Here is a 15,201-nt window from a genome sequence, read left to right as displayed (position 1 = left end):
GTCAACAATGTTTATTATCAGGTAGAGAAAAATTAGGGTAACTTCTATTTTGCTTTTATTGTTTTTAATTTCACTAGTTCTTTCACAAGGGTCACTTAATGGTTTTATAATCAAAGAAATCTGATTTCTTTATATATTAAAAAATAATTTTTAATTTATATTCCTTTGGTTTTTACTGCAGAGTTATATAGACTCTTGACAGAAACATCAATTGGGGTCATTCTATCATTATTTCCCCCTCACATCTATCTCAGTCTTTTTCCCTTTTCCTATTTCCTACCTTGGATAGTGGACCCAATCAAAAATGCTTACTTAATTTAATGATTAGGATTCATGGGAAAGAGACAACCTAATTCCTGAGCTAAACTAAGACTATAGTTACAGGGAATAAAAATGAGAAACCAAGTACTAAACAGAATTTGAAGGACAAAAAAAAAATCTTAGAGAAGCTAAAGACTAGGTTATCAAATAGTCATTAATCAAGCTTTTGTATCATATTACCTCTTAACACTTGAATTCTGTTATGTTCATAAGGAAAAAAAAAAGTAGTGTTGTTTATTTTCTCACCGAATTGTTGTTCTTAGTGTCTTCGAGACGTTCCAGAACTGAAGTCAGATTTGGATCATCAGAGTCCACAAACCATATTGGTGAAGAAGATGGATAAGATTCCTGTTACGGAGACACTGATGTTAAACACATTTACATACAGGCTAACCTGGATATGCAATTAAACCCCACCACTAAATGGCAAGATGATCACAAATTTAAGTAAAACATTTCACAGAAAGAAAAGTAACACATTAAAATCCATGTCTTTAAATTCATTAAAAATCCATGTTTTTAATTTTTTAAACAAAAATTATTAAGCTCTATAGTTTAATCTTGCCTGCTTCATGTTATATGATTTATAAACCTTAAAAAAGGACTTGCAGGCTGATTTAAAACAAACAGAAGAGAATATACTGCAAAAGTTGTTCCATCAAAAGCAGAAAAAAATGTTATGCAAGTACCAAGGATGATGGGTTTCCTTCCTTTACAAAGAAAGGTCTATCATGGCATGGATTTGCCAGTTTTAACATTTTTTAAGGGCTTTAAAATCTAGAATCATAATAAATCCTTCAAGAAACACAAACAAAAGCAAGAACAAAAATTTCCAACCTTGAAGTAGTCTACAGAGTTAAACCATACTACTTTTTGCCTTTCAGTATAATAAAGCTACATTTCTAGGCTTTATCTAGATGAGATGTAACTCAATTTTTTAAACAAAGTAAAGGAATACATACCTAGGCACATGTTTTTAAATCCTTACAAATGCTAAAACTAATTTTTTAAATCCACTCACTGTATGCCTTGTCTTCTCAGTAGTGTAACTATAAAAGTTACTTTGAGATTTTTTTTCTCCATTAGAAAACTGGCCCCTAAAAGCAATCCCATTTAATTTTCGCCTTTTTCCTAATAATTTCCCTTCCTTTCACAGACTGCAAACAAGAATGTAGTTTCTAAAGGACAGATTTCTTAAATGAGATTAAGATTACTTCTTAAATACAGCAAGTGTTAGAAAGGCAGAACAAACAGCAACACAGCTATCTTAGGGCTACCTTCAGTGCTCACTTGCCATGGGAGCTGGACTCTGAGACAGGCATTCTCCTTGTACAGCTACTGTCTGTGGGCTCCCACTCATCGAGGTCAGCCGTGTTCTTGAACACTGTAATAAGCTGCCTCTAAAATGGCCCCAATAATCCTAACCTCCTGGTATTTACCCCCTTGTATAATTCCCTCCCCTAGACCTAACAACTCACTTGTAACAAGCAGAATACAGTAAAGTAATAGATGTCACCTCTGAAATTAGGTTACCAAAAGATGGGAAGTTCTGTCTTGCTTGCCCTCCCTTGCTCTTTCATTTGTTCCCCCAGTGGAAAACAGTTCCCTACGGAGAGATCCAAACCCACTGAGCAAGGGATTGAAGAGGCCTCTGACCAAGTGCCAACTAGAATCTGAGGCCCTCAGACCAACAGCGTTTGAGGAGATGAATCCTACCAACAAGTGCATGAATGAACTTGGAGGTGGAGAGGACTGTCCTGTCCTGCCTTGAGATGACTACAGCCTCAGCCAACACCTTGAATGCCTGGTCAGGGACCCTGAGCCAAGGAACCCAGGTAAGTCACACACAGATTTTTGACCCATAATCAAAATGAGATAATGAGAGATAGATAATGTCTGTTTTAAGCTGCTAAACTAGTTGCAGAGCAATAAATAATTCAAACACCATAAAATTCCAATATTTTATTACATCACACAAACTGAATACTACCTAGAAATGCTATTACTACCTATATACTTTTTTAAAGCACAATTACGTGTTGACTTTTTAAAGTTAATGAATTAAGCATTACACATTTCCATCTACTAACATTTACTCTGTTCATTTGTACTGCTTTCTGTTACATATTAGGGAAAGCCGTTATTATTAGTATTAGCTGCAGTTAGGATCTAGTCACAGAAACATGACAATTTTACCTAGTTTTAAAGAAGCACTGCTTTGAGAATTATAATCTCAATTATAATATAGTTGGAGCCACAGAATATTTTTAAATATTTTTAAAGCATTTTACCAAATGTTCTTTAAAGAAAAAAACTTGAAGTAGAACATCATTATATCCATTCAGCAATGGTTTATTTCTGTATCTCCATCCCTCAAACTCTTACTGTGTTCCAAACCTCTTTAAGGCTAAAACGTAGATGGTCTTCAAAATTAATCCCTTTTTAGCGAGAATTACTTAACTGAATATTACATTTTCTTCAAAGTCTTCAGCCTAATCTGGAGAATACACTATCTAAACCATTTTGTTTTATATTTGTATTTTCTTTAGTCTTAAAAGAAGAAGAAAAAAAAACTACATTTTGAGCTTCATTGCATTGATTAAAGTTCTGCATGAGCAAAAGAAAATATATCAATTGGTGCTCTGGGCTAAAACCCCTCAAAACCATAATATGAAAATTACAAAAATAAAAGAAATACTGAGATCAGTTACTACCTATGCCATATTTTTCTAATCCTAGACAAAAGACAGGATATATAGTAGGTCTAAGCAACTATGTTAACAGTTCTCTAAGTGGGGCCCTTGGACTCCAAGGTCCAAACTATTTCTACAGGAATACTAAGATGTTAATTGCCTTTTGCACACTTAACATTCTTACCAATGGTGCCAATACAATGGTGGGTACCTTAGCACAGATAAAGGCAGTGACACCAAACTATACTTGAAGTCATGGTATTATTCACCACTATGCATGAAAGGTGTTTCAAAGAAGAAAAAGGCATTTCACTTACGAATGTCTGTGATGAGGCAGTTATTTTACTAAATTTCAATCCTTATGTCTTTTTAATATTGCAAGTGATGAAATGGGCACACATGAGCATTCCTACAGAATACATGAGAGCACGTGTGTGTTTGAGTTCTGAGCTGAACTAACCACTTTGACAGGACACCATTTTCACTTGAAAGAATGACTGACAAACAATGGTTATTCCAACGTGGGTTTCTGATAGGTGTTTTCTCAAAAAAAGAATGAAGAGAACCTGTCATTTCAAGGAAAATCCAAGGCAGTATTTATTGCCAATAATAAAATTAAAGCTTTTAAGCAAAAATTAGAAGTTTGCAAAGCCTGTTTCCACCATGTGAGCCTGACAGCTTCCCAAGAGTATTTTGACGAGGGTGATGATGATATTAATGGATATAATGTCATGTTATGTAATGAAATATATTAACATTTATAAGATTCCAGCAAACTAATATTTTCCAAATAACAACGCATGATGTCATATCATGCAAGGGTGAAAGATCCAGTCAAAATCCAAGAAAAACCAAGTTTGGGTACAGTATCCAAAAAGAATGTCTACAGCTATCTAAAATGGCTATTAAAATATTTCTTTTTCCAATCAAGTACCTGTGTGAGGCTGGATTTTCTTATTATTATTTCAACCACAACAACATACCACCATAGACTGAATGCAGAGGCAAATGACAGACCAGATATCAAAGAGTTTAACCCCCCAAAAATGTAAAATTGTGCCACTATTCTCATTAAAACTGCTGCTTGTCCCCATCTGCCAACCTTTTCCCCCTTCACTTTCAGAATTTCTTCCTTGGAAGAAACATTCTTTTCAGATCAGATCAGATCAGATCAGTCACTCAGTCGTGTCTGACTCTTTGCGACCCCATGAATCACAGCACACCAGGCCTCCCTATCCATCACCAACTCCCGGAGTCCACTCAGACTCACGTCCATCGAGTCAGTGATGCCATCCAGCCATCTCATCCTCTGTCGTCCCCTTCTCCTCCTGACCCCAATCCCTCCCAGCATCAGGGTCCTTTCCAATGAATCAACTCTTCGCATGAGGTGGCCAAAGTACTGGAGTTTCAGCTTTAGCATCATTCCTTCCAAAGAAATCCCAGGGCTGATCTCCTTCAGAATGGACTGGTTGGATCTCCTTGCAGTCCAAGGGACTCTCAAGAGTCTTCTCCAACACCACAGTTCAAAAGCATCAATTCTTCGGTGCTCAGCTTTCTTCACAGTCCAACTCTCACATCCATACCTGACCACAGGAAAAACCATAGACTTGACTAGACGGACCTTTGTTGGCAAAGTAATGTCTCTGCTTTTGAATATGCTATCTAGGTTGGTCATAACTTTCCTTCCAAGGAGTAAGCGTCTTTTAATTTCATGGCTGCAGTCACCATCTGTAGTGATTTTGGAGCCCAGAAAAATAAAGTCTGACACTGTTTCCACTGTTTCCCCATCTACTTCTCATGAAGTGGTGGGACTGGATGCCATGATCTTCGTTTTCTGAATGTTGAGCTTTAAGCCAACTTTTTCACTCTCCACTTTCACTTTCATCAAGAGGCTTTTGAGTTCCTCTTCACTTTCTGCCATAAGGGTGGTGTCATCTGCATATCTGAGGTTATTGATATTTCTCCCGGCAATCTTGATTCCAGCTTGTGTTTCTTCCAGTCCAGTGTTTCTCATGATGTACTCTGCATATAAGTTAAATAAACAGGGTGACAATATACAGCCTTGACGTATTCCTTTTCCTATTTGGAACCAGTCTGTTGTTCCATGTCCAGTTCTAACTGTTGCTTCCTGATCTGCATACAAATTTCTCAAGAGGCAGATCAGGTGGTCTGGTATTCCCATCTCTTTCAGAATTTTCCACAGTTTATTGTGATCCACACAGTCAAAGGCTTTGGCATAGTCAATAAAGCAGAAAGAGATGTTTTTCTGGAACTCTCTTGCTTTTTCTATGATCCAGCGGATGTTGGCAATTTGATCTTTGGTTCCTCTGCCTTTTCTAAAACCAGCTTGAACATCAGGAAGTTCACGGTTCACATATTGCTGAAGCCTGGCTTGGAGAATTTTGAGCATTACTGTACTAGCGTGTGAGATGAGTGCAATTGTGTGGTAGTTTGAGCATTCTTTTGCATTGCCTTACCATTCTGTATTAATGTGGTTCCACTGAGGATACTTTTCCTATCTCCTTTTCATCTTCCTACCTTCCTCTCTTGACCCAAAACCTGATCACTGGTCTCTACCAGCCTATCCTATTCCTGATTAGCTGTCAGATGCGCTAAACTAGGCAAATCTGGGTCTTCTCTGGGACTAGAGCTCTCTTTCTCAGAGATCTAGCATCACAAGGTCAATGCTGGCCAACAGGGGCAGTCAGCATTTATCTTGCTAAATGGAGAGGGTTAAAAGAAACCAACGGAGAAGGCAATGGCACCCCACTCCAGTACTCTTGTCTGGAAACTCCCATGGACGGAGGAGCCTCGTAGGCGGCAGTCCATGGGGGTCTCGAAGAGTTGGACACAACTGAGCAACTTCACTTTCACTTTTCACTTTCCTGCATTGGAGAAGGAAATGGCAACTCACTCCAGTGTTCTTGCCTGGAGAATCCCAGAGACCGGGGATCCTGGTGGGCTGCCGTCTATGGGGTCGCACTGAGTCAGACAGGACTGAAGCAACTTAGCAGTAGCAGCAGCAGCAAAAGAAACCAAACTGTTTTCTAGAGGGTCACAGATAGTTACACTTTTGCCTTGACTATGAGAATGCCCATTTCACTTGACACTTGTTAACATTATTGCCAATCTGATAAATAAAAGCTGCTACATAAAAGGGAAAAAAAAGGTTCCTACACAATATAATGTGTTACAACATCTCCAAAAACCAATTCTTCAATAAGAAAGGAAAGTTATCACTACTAGGAAATTTTCAAAGGATATTACCTAATACATTAGGATTTAGCTTGATCTAGTAATGTTTGGACGGAGGAACCTGATAGGCTGCAGTCCATGGGGTCCCTGCGAGTTGGACATGACTGAGCAACTTCACGTTCACTCTTCACTTTCATGCATTGGAGAAGGAAATGGCAACCCACTCCAGTGTTCTTGCCTGGAGAATCCCAAGGACAGGGGAGCCTGGTGGGCTGCCGTCTATGGGGTCGCACAGAGTCGGACACGACTGAAGTGACTTAGCAGCAGCAGCAGCAGTAATGTTTAAGGCATTATTTAAAACAGAAAAAAAACCAGAAACCACTGATAATAGGGACATGACTGACTCAATGCTAAAGTCATATAATAAGACAGCACACAATAATTGAAGACATTGTAGAGTAATGGTTACTACAAAGGTCTACAATATTATTGAGTAAAAAATAAAATCAGATTATAAAATAATCTGATTTTTTTAAGAGAGAGGGAATCTACATAAATATAACAGAAAAAATATGACCAGTTGACAATACATACATCAAAGTTTGGATAGTGGTGTGTTCTGAATGGTAGAATTACGGGCGGTTTTTTTTCTAGTTTTGCTTACCTGGTTTCTAGACTTCTTAATTAAATAAAAATGTCTTGTCTTCCACATTATAAAATATCCACTACCATCACCTCTGGAAACTGAACCTTCAGCACAAATTCTACATCATGGTCAAGGCTTGTTCAGTGTAATGTTTAAAAGACAATCCACATACTTTGAAAGGCATCTAAAATTATTACCGAAACTTAGAAACCTAAGCATTCATGCTTTCATCCTCTTATACTTCAAGCTTTTAAATTTTTACAAGATTAATAACTAAGCTTTCTATCTTGAAAAGATAGTTTCCTTACTATTTCTCTTTAAAATGACCCATTTTATACAATTTTTAAACAATGGATGGTGCTGAAAAATCCCAATATAAGTTCAAGCAACTTTCCCCACATTAAATGTTTAAATGCTTCTAACATAGCTCTTTGTCACTACAGTTATGAAAATTTTAGACAATTATCTAAGCATCTAATTATTCAGGGGCCCTGTTTTTCCTCAATTTTACTAATACTATTGTTTTTATAGTAATTTTAAGGCTTGAAGGACGAAGTTGTCTGTGACCACCACCCTAAAAGTTACCATAATTGGACAAATTACAAAGAAGCTCACTGCCACCATACAATGTTGTGTTGTCCTAATCTAAGACAACATAACTCAAGGTCAATCAAACCGGCCTCTTTGCTTCTCATTGTTTAAGGAGCTTGCCTTGTTCAGAAATAACTTTATCTATTTTCCACATAAATCCACTACAAGACCAATGTGCAGCTCTATATCAAGCACCTGCCAGCAAAACTGCCTGCCAGAATGCTCAGTTTCTGGTATTTTTCCAAATGATATGAAATCCTTGGAGACGGCTGTGTCTTAACTTTTTGAAAATTGACGCACATACTTCTTGTTGAAGGTTTAGAGGTCTAACAACTGTAACACTTCTGGAGAACAGTTATAGAACACATTATTTTCACATTTTGCCATTCAATAAATGTGGGATGGAGAATGAAATAAACTTACAGAATTACCATATGGTACTATATAAAATCCTAAATGACCTGACAACATTAAAAAAGCTATCCCCTCCTCCCAAAAAGAAAAAAAGAGATTGCTCCCTGATAATCATTTTACAAGTAAACAATGTACAACCAAGTATCTAACATGACTGAAACCCACAGAAGCAGAGTAAATACACTAATATTTAGTAAAAGAATACTGCATACACACTTATGTGATCTGAAAAATGTTAACTGTTTGAGGAGCAAATTACAGCTAATTAAAACTTCATTCTAAATGAATTGAAGCAGAGAAATCAAAAGTGCTGAAAAAGATTCAAACCATTGAATCTGCAGAAACCACTGGTTTCCTTGGTTCCAAGTCTGCTTTGTCTTTCAAAATAATCTTTTAGAAGAGAACACAGAACACTATTACAATGACCTTGGAAAAAGGGACCTCTGCTTTACCACTCTGATTCTCCAATAATGCTTTATTTGGCAGGGACTATTTAAATTCAATTCCCAGCCCCTCAACTAGCTGACATTTATCTAACACTATCCTTTTCCAGGCCTAAGGAAGTTTAACAAAGGAAAAAAAAAATCAAATTACTAAAGGATACCCCATTCACAAAATGGAAACCTAAATCTCCCCTTCATATATCTGTTCCTTTCAAGGAAGGTCATAAAAATGGGGATGAGGGAGACTAGATAGGAACTAGGAATTTGACTCTATAGTATAAACTGGTCAAATGAATGGAAACAATGATTCCTCTGGAGTGAAAGTATCATTTAAGCACTTAACATGACAGTTCTGATACTTTCAAAAGATTCTCCAGGAGTTCAAACTGGAAAAGCAATCTGTCCCAGGAGTACAGACCAAAGAAAAGGTCTTGGGCTTTTCAGTCAAGTTTTGTTACTTCCCTTGTATAACATTGTCAGGGCTACTTTTTTTTTTTTTATCAGTGTAAAGACAAGAAACATCAAAAATTAAATTAACAGCACTGGTTCATTTCCCATGAAAAGCTATTAAAAAGTATTTTCAAACCAATGTTATTCAGCCACTAATGACATCATCACTTTTATATTTATAGAGGTTATTATCACTGTTAGAGAATTCTCCTAAATACGTTCTCATGTGGGTCAAAAAGTATTATCTATTTCATAGAAAAATACAGTAAAAGTAGTAGTTTGCTTGAGGTCCCAAAGACTAAGACTAAAAATTTTTTTCCCATCTCCTAAACTCAGAGCTCTAACATTTTTAATTTAGTATCTTGTTGTTGGGGTGGGGAAAAGAGTACCCTTTTTGGCAATGATGAATAGAAATTTAATTAGTTAAACAAAAAAATGTTCCACCACAAATAGCCTGGCAAAGCCACTCATACAGAAAGAGTAATGATTTATGCTATACAAATAATAAAGTACTATGAGATTTTATTTGTTTACCAGCTAATTTACTTCCGGGGGGTGGGGGTCACGGATTTCTCACTTTAAAACAGTGATTCTCTACCAAGAGTTCCCAGATGCCAAGAAGTCCATAAAAGGAGTAATGGAGTTGTTATGCTAAATATTTCAAAAGAACTAAAACAAAGTCCTATACTGGCTCTGAATAAGGCTGCACAGGTTATTAAAATGAGCTGCTTTGCTTTTAGGTGTGATCATAACAACTGGATGTTAGCTCTGGCAATTAAATCTATTTACTGAAAATGGAAAAAAGTAACTTTTTAAGTCTGCACGACAAACTTTTTTATCATGAGTTTACAGAAAACAAGTAAAAAAATGACTCCTTGAAGTTGAATTTAGCCCTCTTTCCCCTTTGTATCTAAGATTAGGACAAATTTATGAAACAGAAAAGAAATTTAGTTCCACTCCCTTGGCCTAAAGAGTAAAAAACATCTACACTTTCGCCTGTTTTTTTTACTTCTTAAACCACTTTCATGTGAAGTCAAATTGAAGATTTCCTATCAAGCCCTAAGTGGCCTTTCAAATATTTATGCACGACCCATGACACTTTCTTGATGTTTTCTCTGCCCTTTTGACCAGTTCTTGACAGTTAACTTATTAAGATTAAGTAATTAAGATTTTTGTTCAAAGAGAATGTAGTTAAAATGGTGGCCAACAACACAAATATTTACTGAGCATTTACTGAGTGGAGGATGAAAAGCAAAACCACTGAATAGTCTCCCCTGCCACCATGAAAAACACTTTCCAAAAAACCCACCACTGTATTATAACAGAATGTAAGAAAACATAACCAAAGCAGCAGTTAAGGACTATAGGAGGCAGGAAGGGAAACAGATACACTTTATGACTAGAGAGCCTTGGGGATGGTCAGACATGTCAAGACAGAATGACTTGGGGAAAGGGGCACATTCCACACAGGGAAAACTGCTGATGCAGAAGCCTGAAAGAAAAAGGGGGCACCATATCTTTAGAGGATTACTCAAATTGACATGCATGTGTGTAAGAAACAACTAATGAGGTACCATTCACTCAAACATTATAGAAAGTGCCTAAGGATGCTTCTTGGTAAGCATGGAGAAGACAGGGCCTGGCAAGAACTCAATGAATATTTGGGAATAAGAGGAAAAGATTTTTTAAAAAATAGATCAAACAGTACATTTTTATTTTTAACAGCTAAAACTTTTTAGATAATAGCAAATCAAACACAGTAGACAAATCCTGGCATTTGAAATCCAACCCCACTCTTTCCTTGCTCCTTCCCCTCTAAGAAAATGGTATCGACAAGAGCAAACTGTATTGATTTTATCTAAACACTAAGCCATGCCTAAACAGTCTTTATCTTTTAGAGATACACACAGAAATATTTACAGATGAAGTGCTATGTCTGGAATCTGCTTCAAAATAATCCAAGGTGGGGCAGAGATGAAATAAGATTGGCTAAAAGTTTATCACTGTTGAGGCTGGATACACGGAAGTTCTCCATGCTACTGAACTTCTTGAATATGTTTGATGTTTCTCCATAACGATGTTATTAACACAGCACCTACAATGATAATTATCTTCTGATAATGTGTCATAATTCACTGACACCTCAGTCTGAGTAGTTTGTATTAATGGTACCATTATCCTAGTCCCCACCAAGTCCTCCTTTTGCCCGGCATCTCTCACTTTGTGCTCCACTCCCTAATCCATGTCATCATTCAGTATCTTTGTGTGCAGCTGACTCCATCAGCCTCCAATATGGTTCTCAATAGGGCACTGCTGGCACTTGAAGTGGGATAATTCTGTCTGGCAGACTGCCTGAATATTACACTTGGCATCCCTGTACCCCTGCCACTTAAATGCCAGCTCAGCACAGCAACACCACCATCCCACCCCCACTAGAATAACCAAAACCACACACACGTTTCCTAATGCCACCCACTACAGAGAACTACTCCTAGTCCTCTTCCCATTTACCTGAGCTTGCGCCTCCCCAGGAGCCTACAAGTTCAGTTTGTCATTTAAACCAGCCCTACTTTTTCCGGGCCATACTTCAACTTGTGCCAGAATAATCATCATTCAGATCAGCCAGTCTCTTTATTATCACCTACTTTGTGCTCACTACTACTTCCTGTTTTCCATTCTTGAAAAATGTTCTCCTTCACCCGCCTATATCCTGGGCTTCTCAAGTCTCATTATAACGTCTCTATTCCTAAACCAACCACATTTTCAAAGCTGTGGTGTCTTTTTCCGGATGGAGTTTCCTCTGCCTGAAATGCCCTTTGGCTCCCTTCCAAAATTCGACTCACCTGTGAAAACCCAACTCCACAAATCAGCCTCTCCTCAAGGCCCTTTCTGAAGCGCCCCCTGCCCCCAACCAAAGTCAAAGCTAATTGCTCTCTTTGGCTTTCGCGAGCATACCATAGAACTTGATCACTTTGTTGTGTAAAGTAAAACTCTTCCCTCAAGAAGCCTGAGCTCTGAAAGCAGGGACTGCTCTACCCATTTTTGCGAAACCAGCGCCTAGAAGAGAACACCTCAGTACAGCTCTTTATTGTACTTTTTTTTTTTTTAATATACACCTGCTCCCCGGTATTCTGAAAACTATTTTAATATTATCATAACCTCAAGGCCTTTGCTGACTCCGGAGGACCAGGTACGCTGTAGGACTTAACTACCTACTAACTTAACCAAAGGGAGTTTAACGACGCTAGAGTCAGCTTTAACCGTATTCACAGAGGAACATGAAACCACCACCTTGACTCCGGTTATAATAAGCGGCACATCCCGCAGTTTGGAACCGATACCGTAGGTCAATTTCACAATGAACATCCTCATCATACACTTTTATGAGGAAACTTATTTAACTTTTTTTTTTTTTACGGGTTTATCACGAGCTTTCCGACGAAGCAAATGAGAGAGCTTTAAAGGATCTTTCCGACTTTGAGACATAAAAACGATCTTCCTGGGCAGTAGATTTGGGCACGGATCTCCTTTCCCCTGCTCCCGATTTACCACAGGAGGGGCTACACAAACATCCCCCCAGAACACCTGCCGCATCCAAGGTCCAACGCGCCTTCGGAACGCTTTAGCGCGGAGCCAGGCCAGCGGGAAGGGGATCATTCAAACAGCGCCAGAGGCTGCATTCTAAACTTTTCCCCCGACAAACGCGTCAGTTTTCAATGTTAGTTTCTCCTTAAAGCCAAACTTAAAAAATAATTGGGGGGACAGACGGAACCAGGGAAACCTGACTGGAGAAGGACGCGTTCAAACTTGAGGGCCTTTCGCCTGCCCCGCCGGGGCTCAAAACAACAGCCGACCCGCGGGCCGCGGCCCCCGGGGGCAGGCCCCTGGCTGTGGGCGGCCATGACGACCCGAGGAGGACTCGGCCGCCTCGAGGTGCGGCGACCGGGTCCGCGAGGGGCCAGCAGCCCCAAACCCAGCCCCGCCAGGAAAGCCGGAGAAACGCGCCGTCCGCCTCCTCCCACCCCAGCCGCGCGCAGTCCCGGCGGGGCCCCAGCCGGGCCCCTCACCGGGAAAAGGGGCGGACCCGCCCCGCCCCGCCCAGGGTCCGAGGGGCCTCTCCGGGGCAGCCTCCCCTTTGTCCGAGCACTCGGGGCGCCCCTTTCCTCCCCGGCCCGGCCCTGAGGGGCAGCGGCCGGGCGCCTCACCGTGATGTTGCAGTGGAGTGTGAGCGGCGGCGGCGGGGAGTGCGGGCTGCCCGGCGGCGCCGGTGGCGGCACCAGGAACTGGCAATGCAGTTCGTCCAGCTTCCAGCTGACGATGCGGAATCGCTCGTGGTTCTTGTCGAAGATGGACGCCAGGAACTTCAGCTCGGCCTTGAGCCCTGATACGGACATCTTCCCCTCATCTCCGGCGGGAGGGGTGCGGAAGGGGAGCCGGGCCCGGAGCCGCCGTCACGGCCGCGACCGCCCCGCGGGGCCGGCCCGGGCCGCGCTCTCGCGGCTCCGCCTCTCCTCGCCGCCGCGGCCCGCGTCGGATCGGGGCTGGAAAATGGCGAGAGACACCGAGGCCTCAACGAGCGGCGGTGCGGCGGCCTGGGCGGCTGCTCCCTTTGTAACTGACTCCACCGGCAGGAGGCGGCGGCCCCGTGGCTTAAAAGGGCAACAGCGACACCACCCCCGCTACCGCCTGGGAAAGGGCTGCCCCCACCCCGCCCCCTCCCCACCCCTCCCCTCCCCTCCCCTCCCTCCCCTCGCCTCCCCTCGCCTCCCCTCCCCTCGCCTCCCCTCGCCTCCCCTCGCCTCCCCTCGCCTCCCCTCCCCTCCCCTCTCCGGCACTCCTGCACGCCCCCGTTTCGGCGCGTGCGCGCGGCTGAGGCGCGCGCCCGCCTGGCCGCCCCCTCCTCCCTGTGACCCAGCTCCCTTCCCCTCGGCCCATCTCCTCTGCTCGCGCCCACGGACGCCAGGGTTAGGCCAGCTGGTGCCCCGGCCCCTAATCACCAGAAGGACCCGGAGACCCCCGCGCGCCCCTGTCCCCCAGCCTGGGATCAGACACGTGCCCGGCCTATTGCGCCGGCCACGTCGGCGGGGCAGCGGCCACGCGCCGGTCCCTAGGGGCGGGGCTCTGCGAGGCTCTGAGCGGGCCACCCACTCACCTGACCCAGCCCGGGGCCCTCCCAGATAGAAGGCTGCAGATAGCACTCTGGACCCAAATCGACCCACTTAGCTTCATCTCCACTACTCTCATCCTAGTCACCTAGCCATCACTTCTCTATCTAGCCTGAGTTCCTGCCAGGACCTTCTCTCCGGACTCTGCCCACTCCTTTGCTCTCAAACAATCCTTTTACCGATGATGGTAATTTGGTCCCTGCCAGCTGCTCCCTCCCACCTCTCGCAATTTCATCCTTTCCGTACCCACTACCTCTGTTCACTCTGGCATTCATTTTTCTCTCCCTCTTTCCTGTCTCGAGCTTAAGATAACTCTCTCCACCTCCCATGGAGGCAGGGCTGGCCTATTTTCAGTGAAGTCTTAGCTCAGGGCCTTCCTGAACACCTAATCTAAAATAGCCTTCTAGTCACCCTGTATCATACCATCCTATGTTAATTTTTTGCTAGACACTTTTCACTATCTGATATTTTTCCTGTTTATTCGTTGTTTTCCCCAACGTGAATGTCTTATCCAGAGCCATAGTCTAGTCCCAGGACCTAGAATGAGGCCTTTTATATAATAGACACTCAGTGTTACTGAATGAATGCTCCTATCTGGAATCCTCAGCACTTAACACAATCCCTGGCATATTCTCACTGCTCCCGAAATGGATGGAGGGCTGCATGGTAGTCCAAAGGAATATAACATAATTGGGCAGGTAATTAATTAATAGTGTATGTAGTGTGTTTAGTGATATGCACTAGAAGCAGCACCAGTTTCATGAGCATGCAACCTGCAGTTGCATAAGTCTCCTAGTTAGAAGGGCCTTGTGTTAGGTTTAATGCCCTGCTATAGACATTTTGAAAGTCTTAATAATTTTCCAGCAAGTTGCTCTGCATTTCCTTTTGCACTTTAAAAAAAAATTATTTTTAATTGGAGAATAGTTGTTTTACAATATTGTGTTGGTTTCTGCCCTATATCAACATGAATCAACCATATACACATGTCCTCTCCCTCTTGTTTGCACTGGTCTTAACTAGAGGTACCTAAGCCTTCTCCGGTGCCTAAATGTCTTCTCCTCCATGATCTACAAGTGGTCCCTGATCTACTTGTCCTTTAGATAACAAAATACAGGACAACATAAAAAGATATGATACAAACTTATTTACAGAACAGGAACAGACACACAGAGAACAAACTTATGGTTCCCCAGGGGAAGGATTAGGGAGTTTGGGATGGACAGGTATACACTGCTATATTTAAAACCAACATGGATCTGCTGTGTGGCCCAGGGAACTCTGCT

General features: G+C 41.8%; 1 protein-coding gene across 1 annotated transcript in view; it reads right to left on the bottom strand.

Annotated features, from left to right (window-relative positions):
- The window catches only part of UBE2Q2 (ubiquitin conjugating enzyme E2 Q2), a 65,488-nt gene extending 52,094 nt beyond the window's left edge, over window positions 1-13,394 (bottom strand). The window contains exons 1-2 of the mRNA XM_055556795.1: window positions 12,959-13,394; window positions 568-669 (exon numbers count right to left, since the gene is read on the bottom strand). Of these exons, the coding sequence (XP_055412770.1) occupies window positions 568-669; window positions 12,959-13,147 (291 nt within the window). The 5' untranslated portion in view covers window positions 13,148-13,394. The remainder of the gene's footprint in view (window positions 1-567; window positions 670-12,958) is intronic.
- Between the last annotated feature and the right edge of the window lie 1,807 nt (window positions 13,395-15,201).

The sequence above is a fragment of the Bubalus kerabau genome, chromosome 19 (assembly GCF_029407905.1).
Source record: "Bubalus kerabau isolate K-KA32 ecotype Philippines breed swamp buffalo chromosome 19, PCC_UOA_SB_1v2, whole genome shotgun sequence".
In the NCBI taxonomy this organism is placed as follows: Eukaryota; Metazoa; Chordata; class Mammalia; order Artiodactyla; family Bovidae; genus Bubalus; species Bubalus kerabau.
Note: the sequence above shows the minus strand (reverse complement) of the source record. Positions and strands in the feature narration are given on the sequence as shown.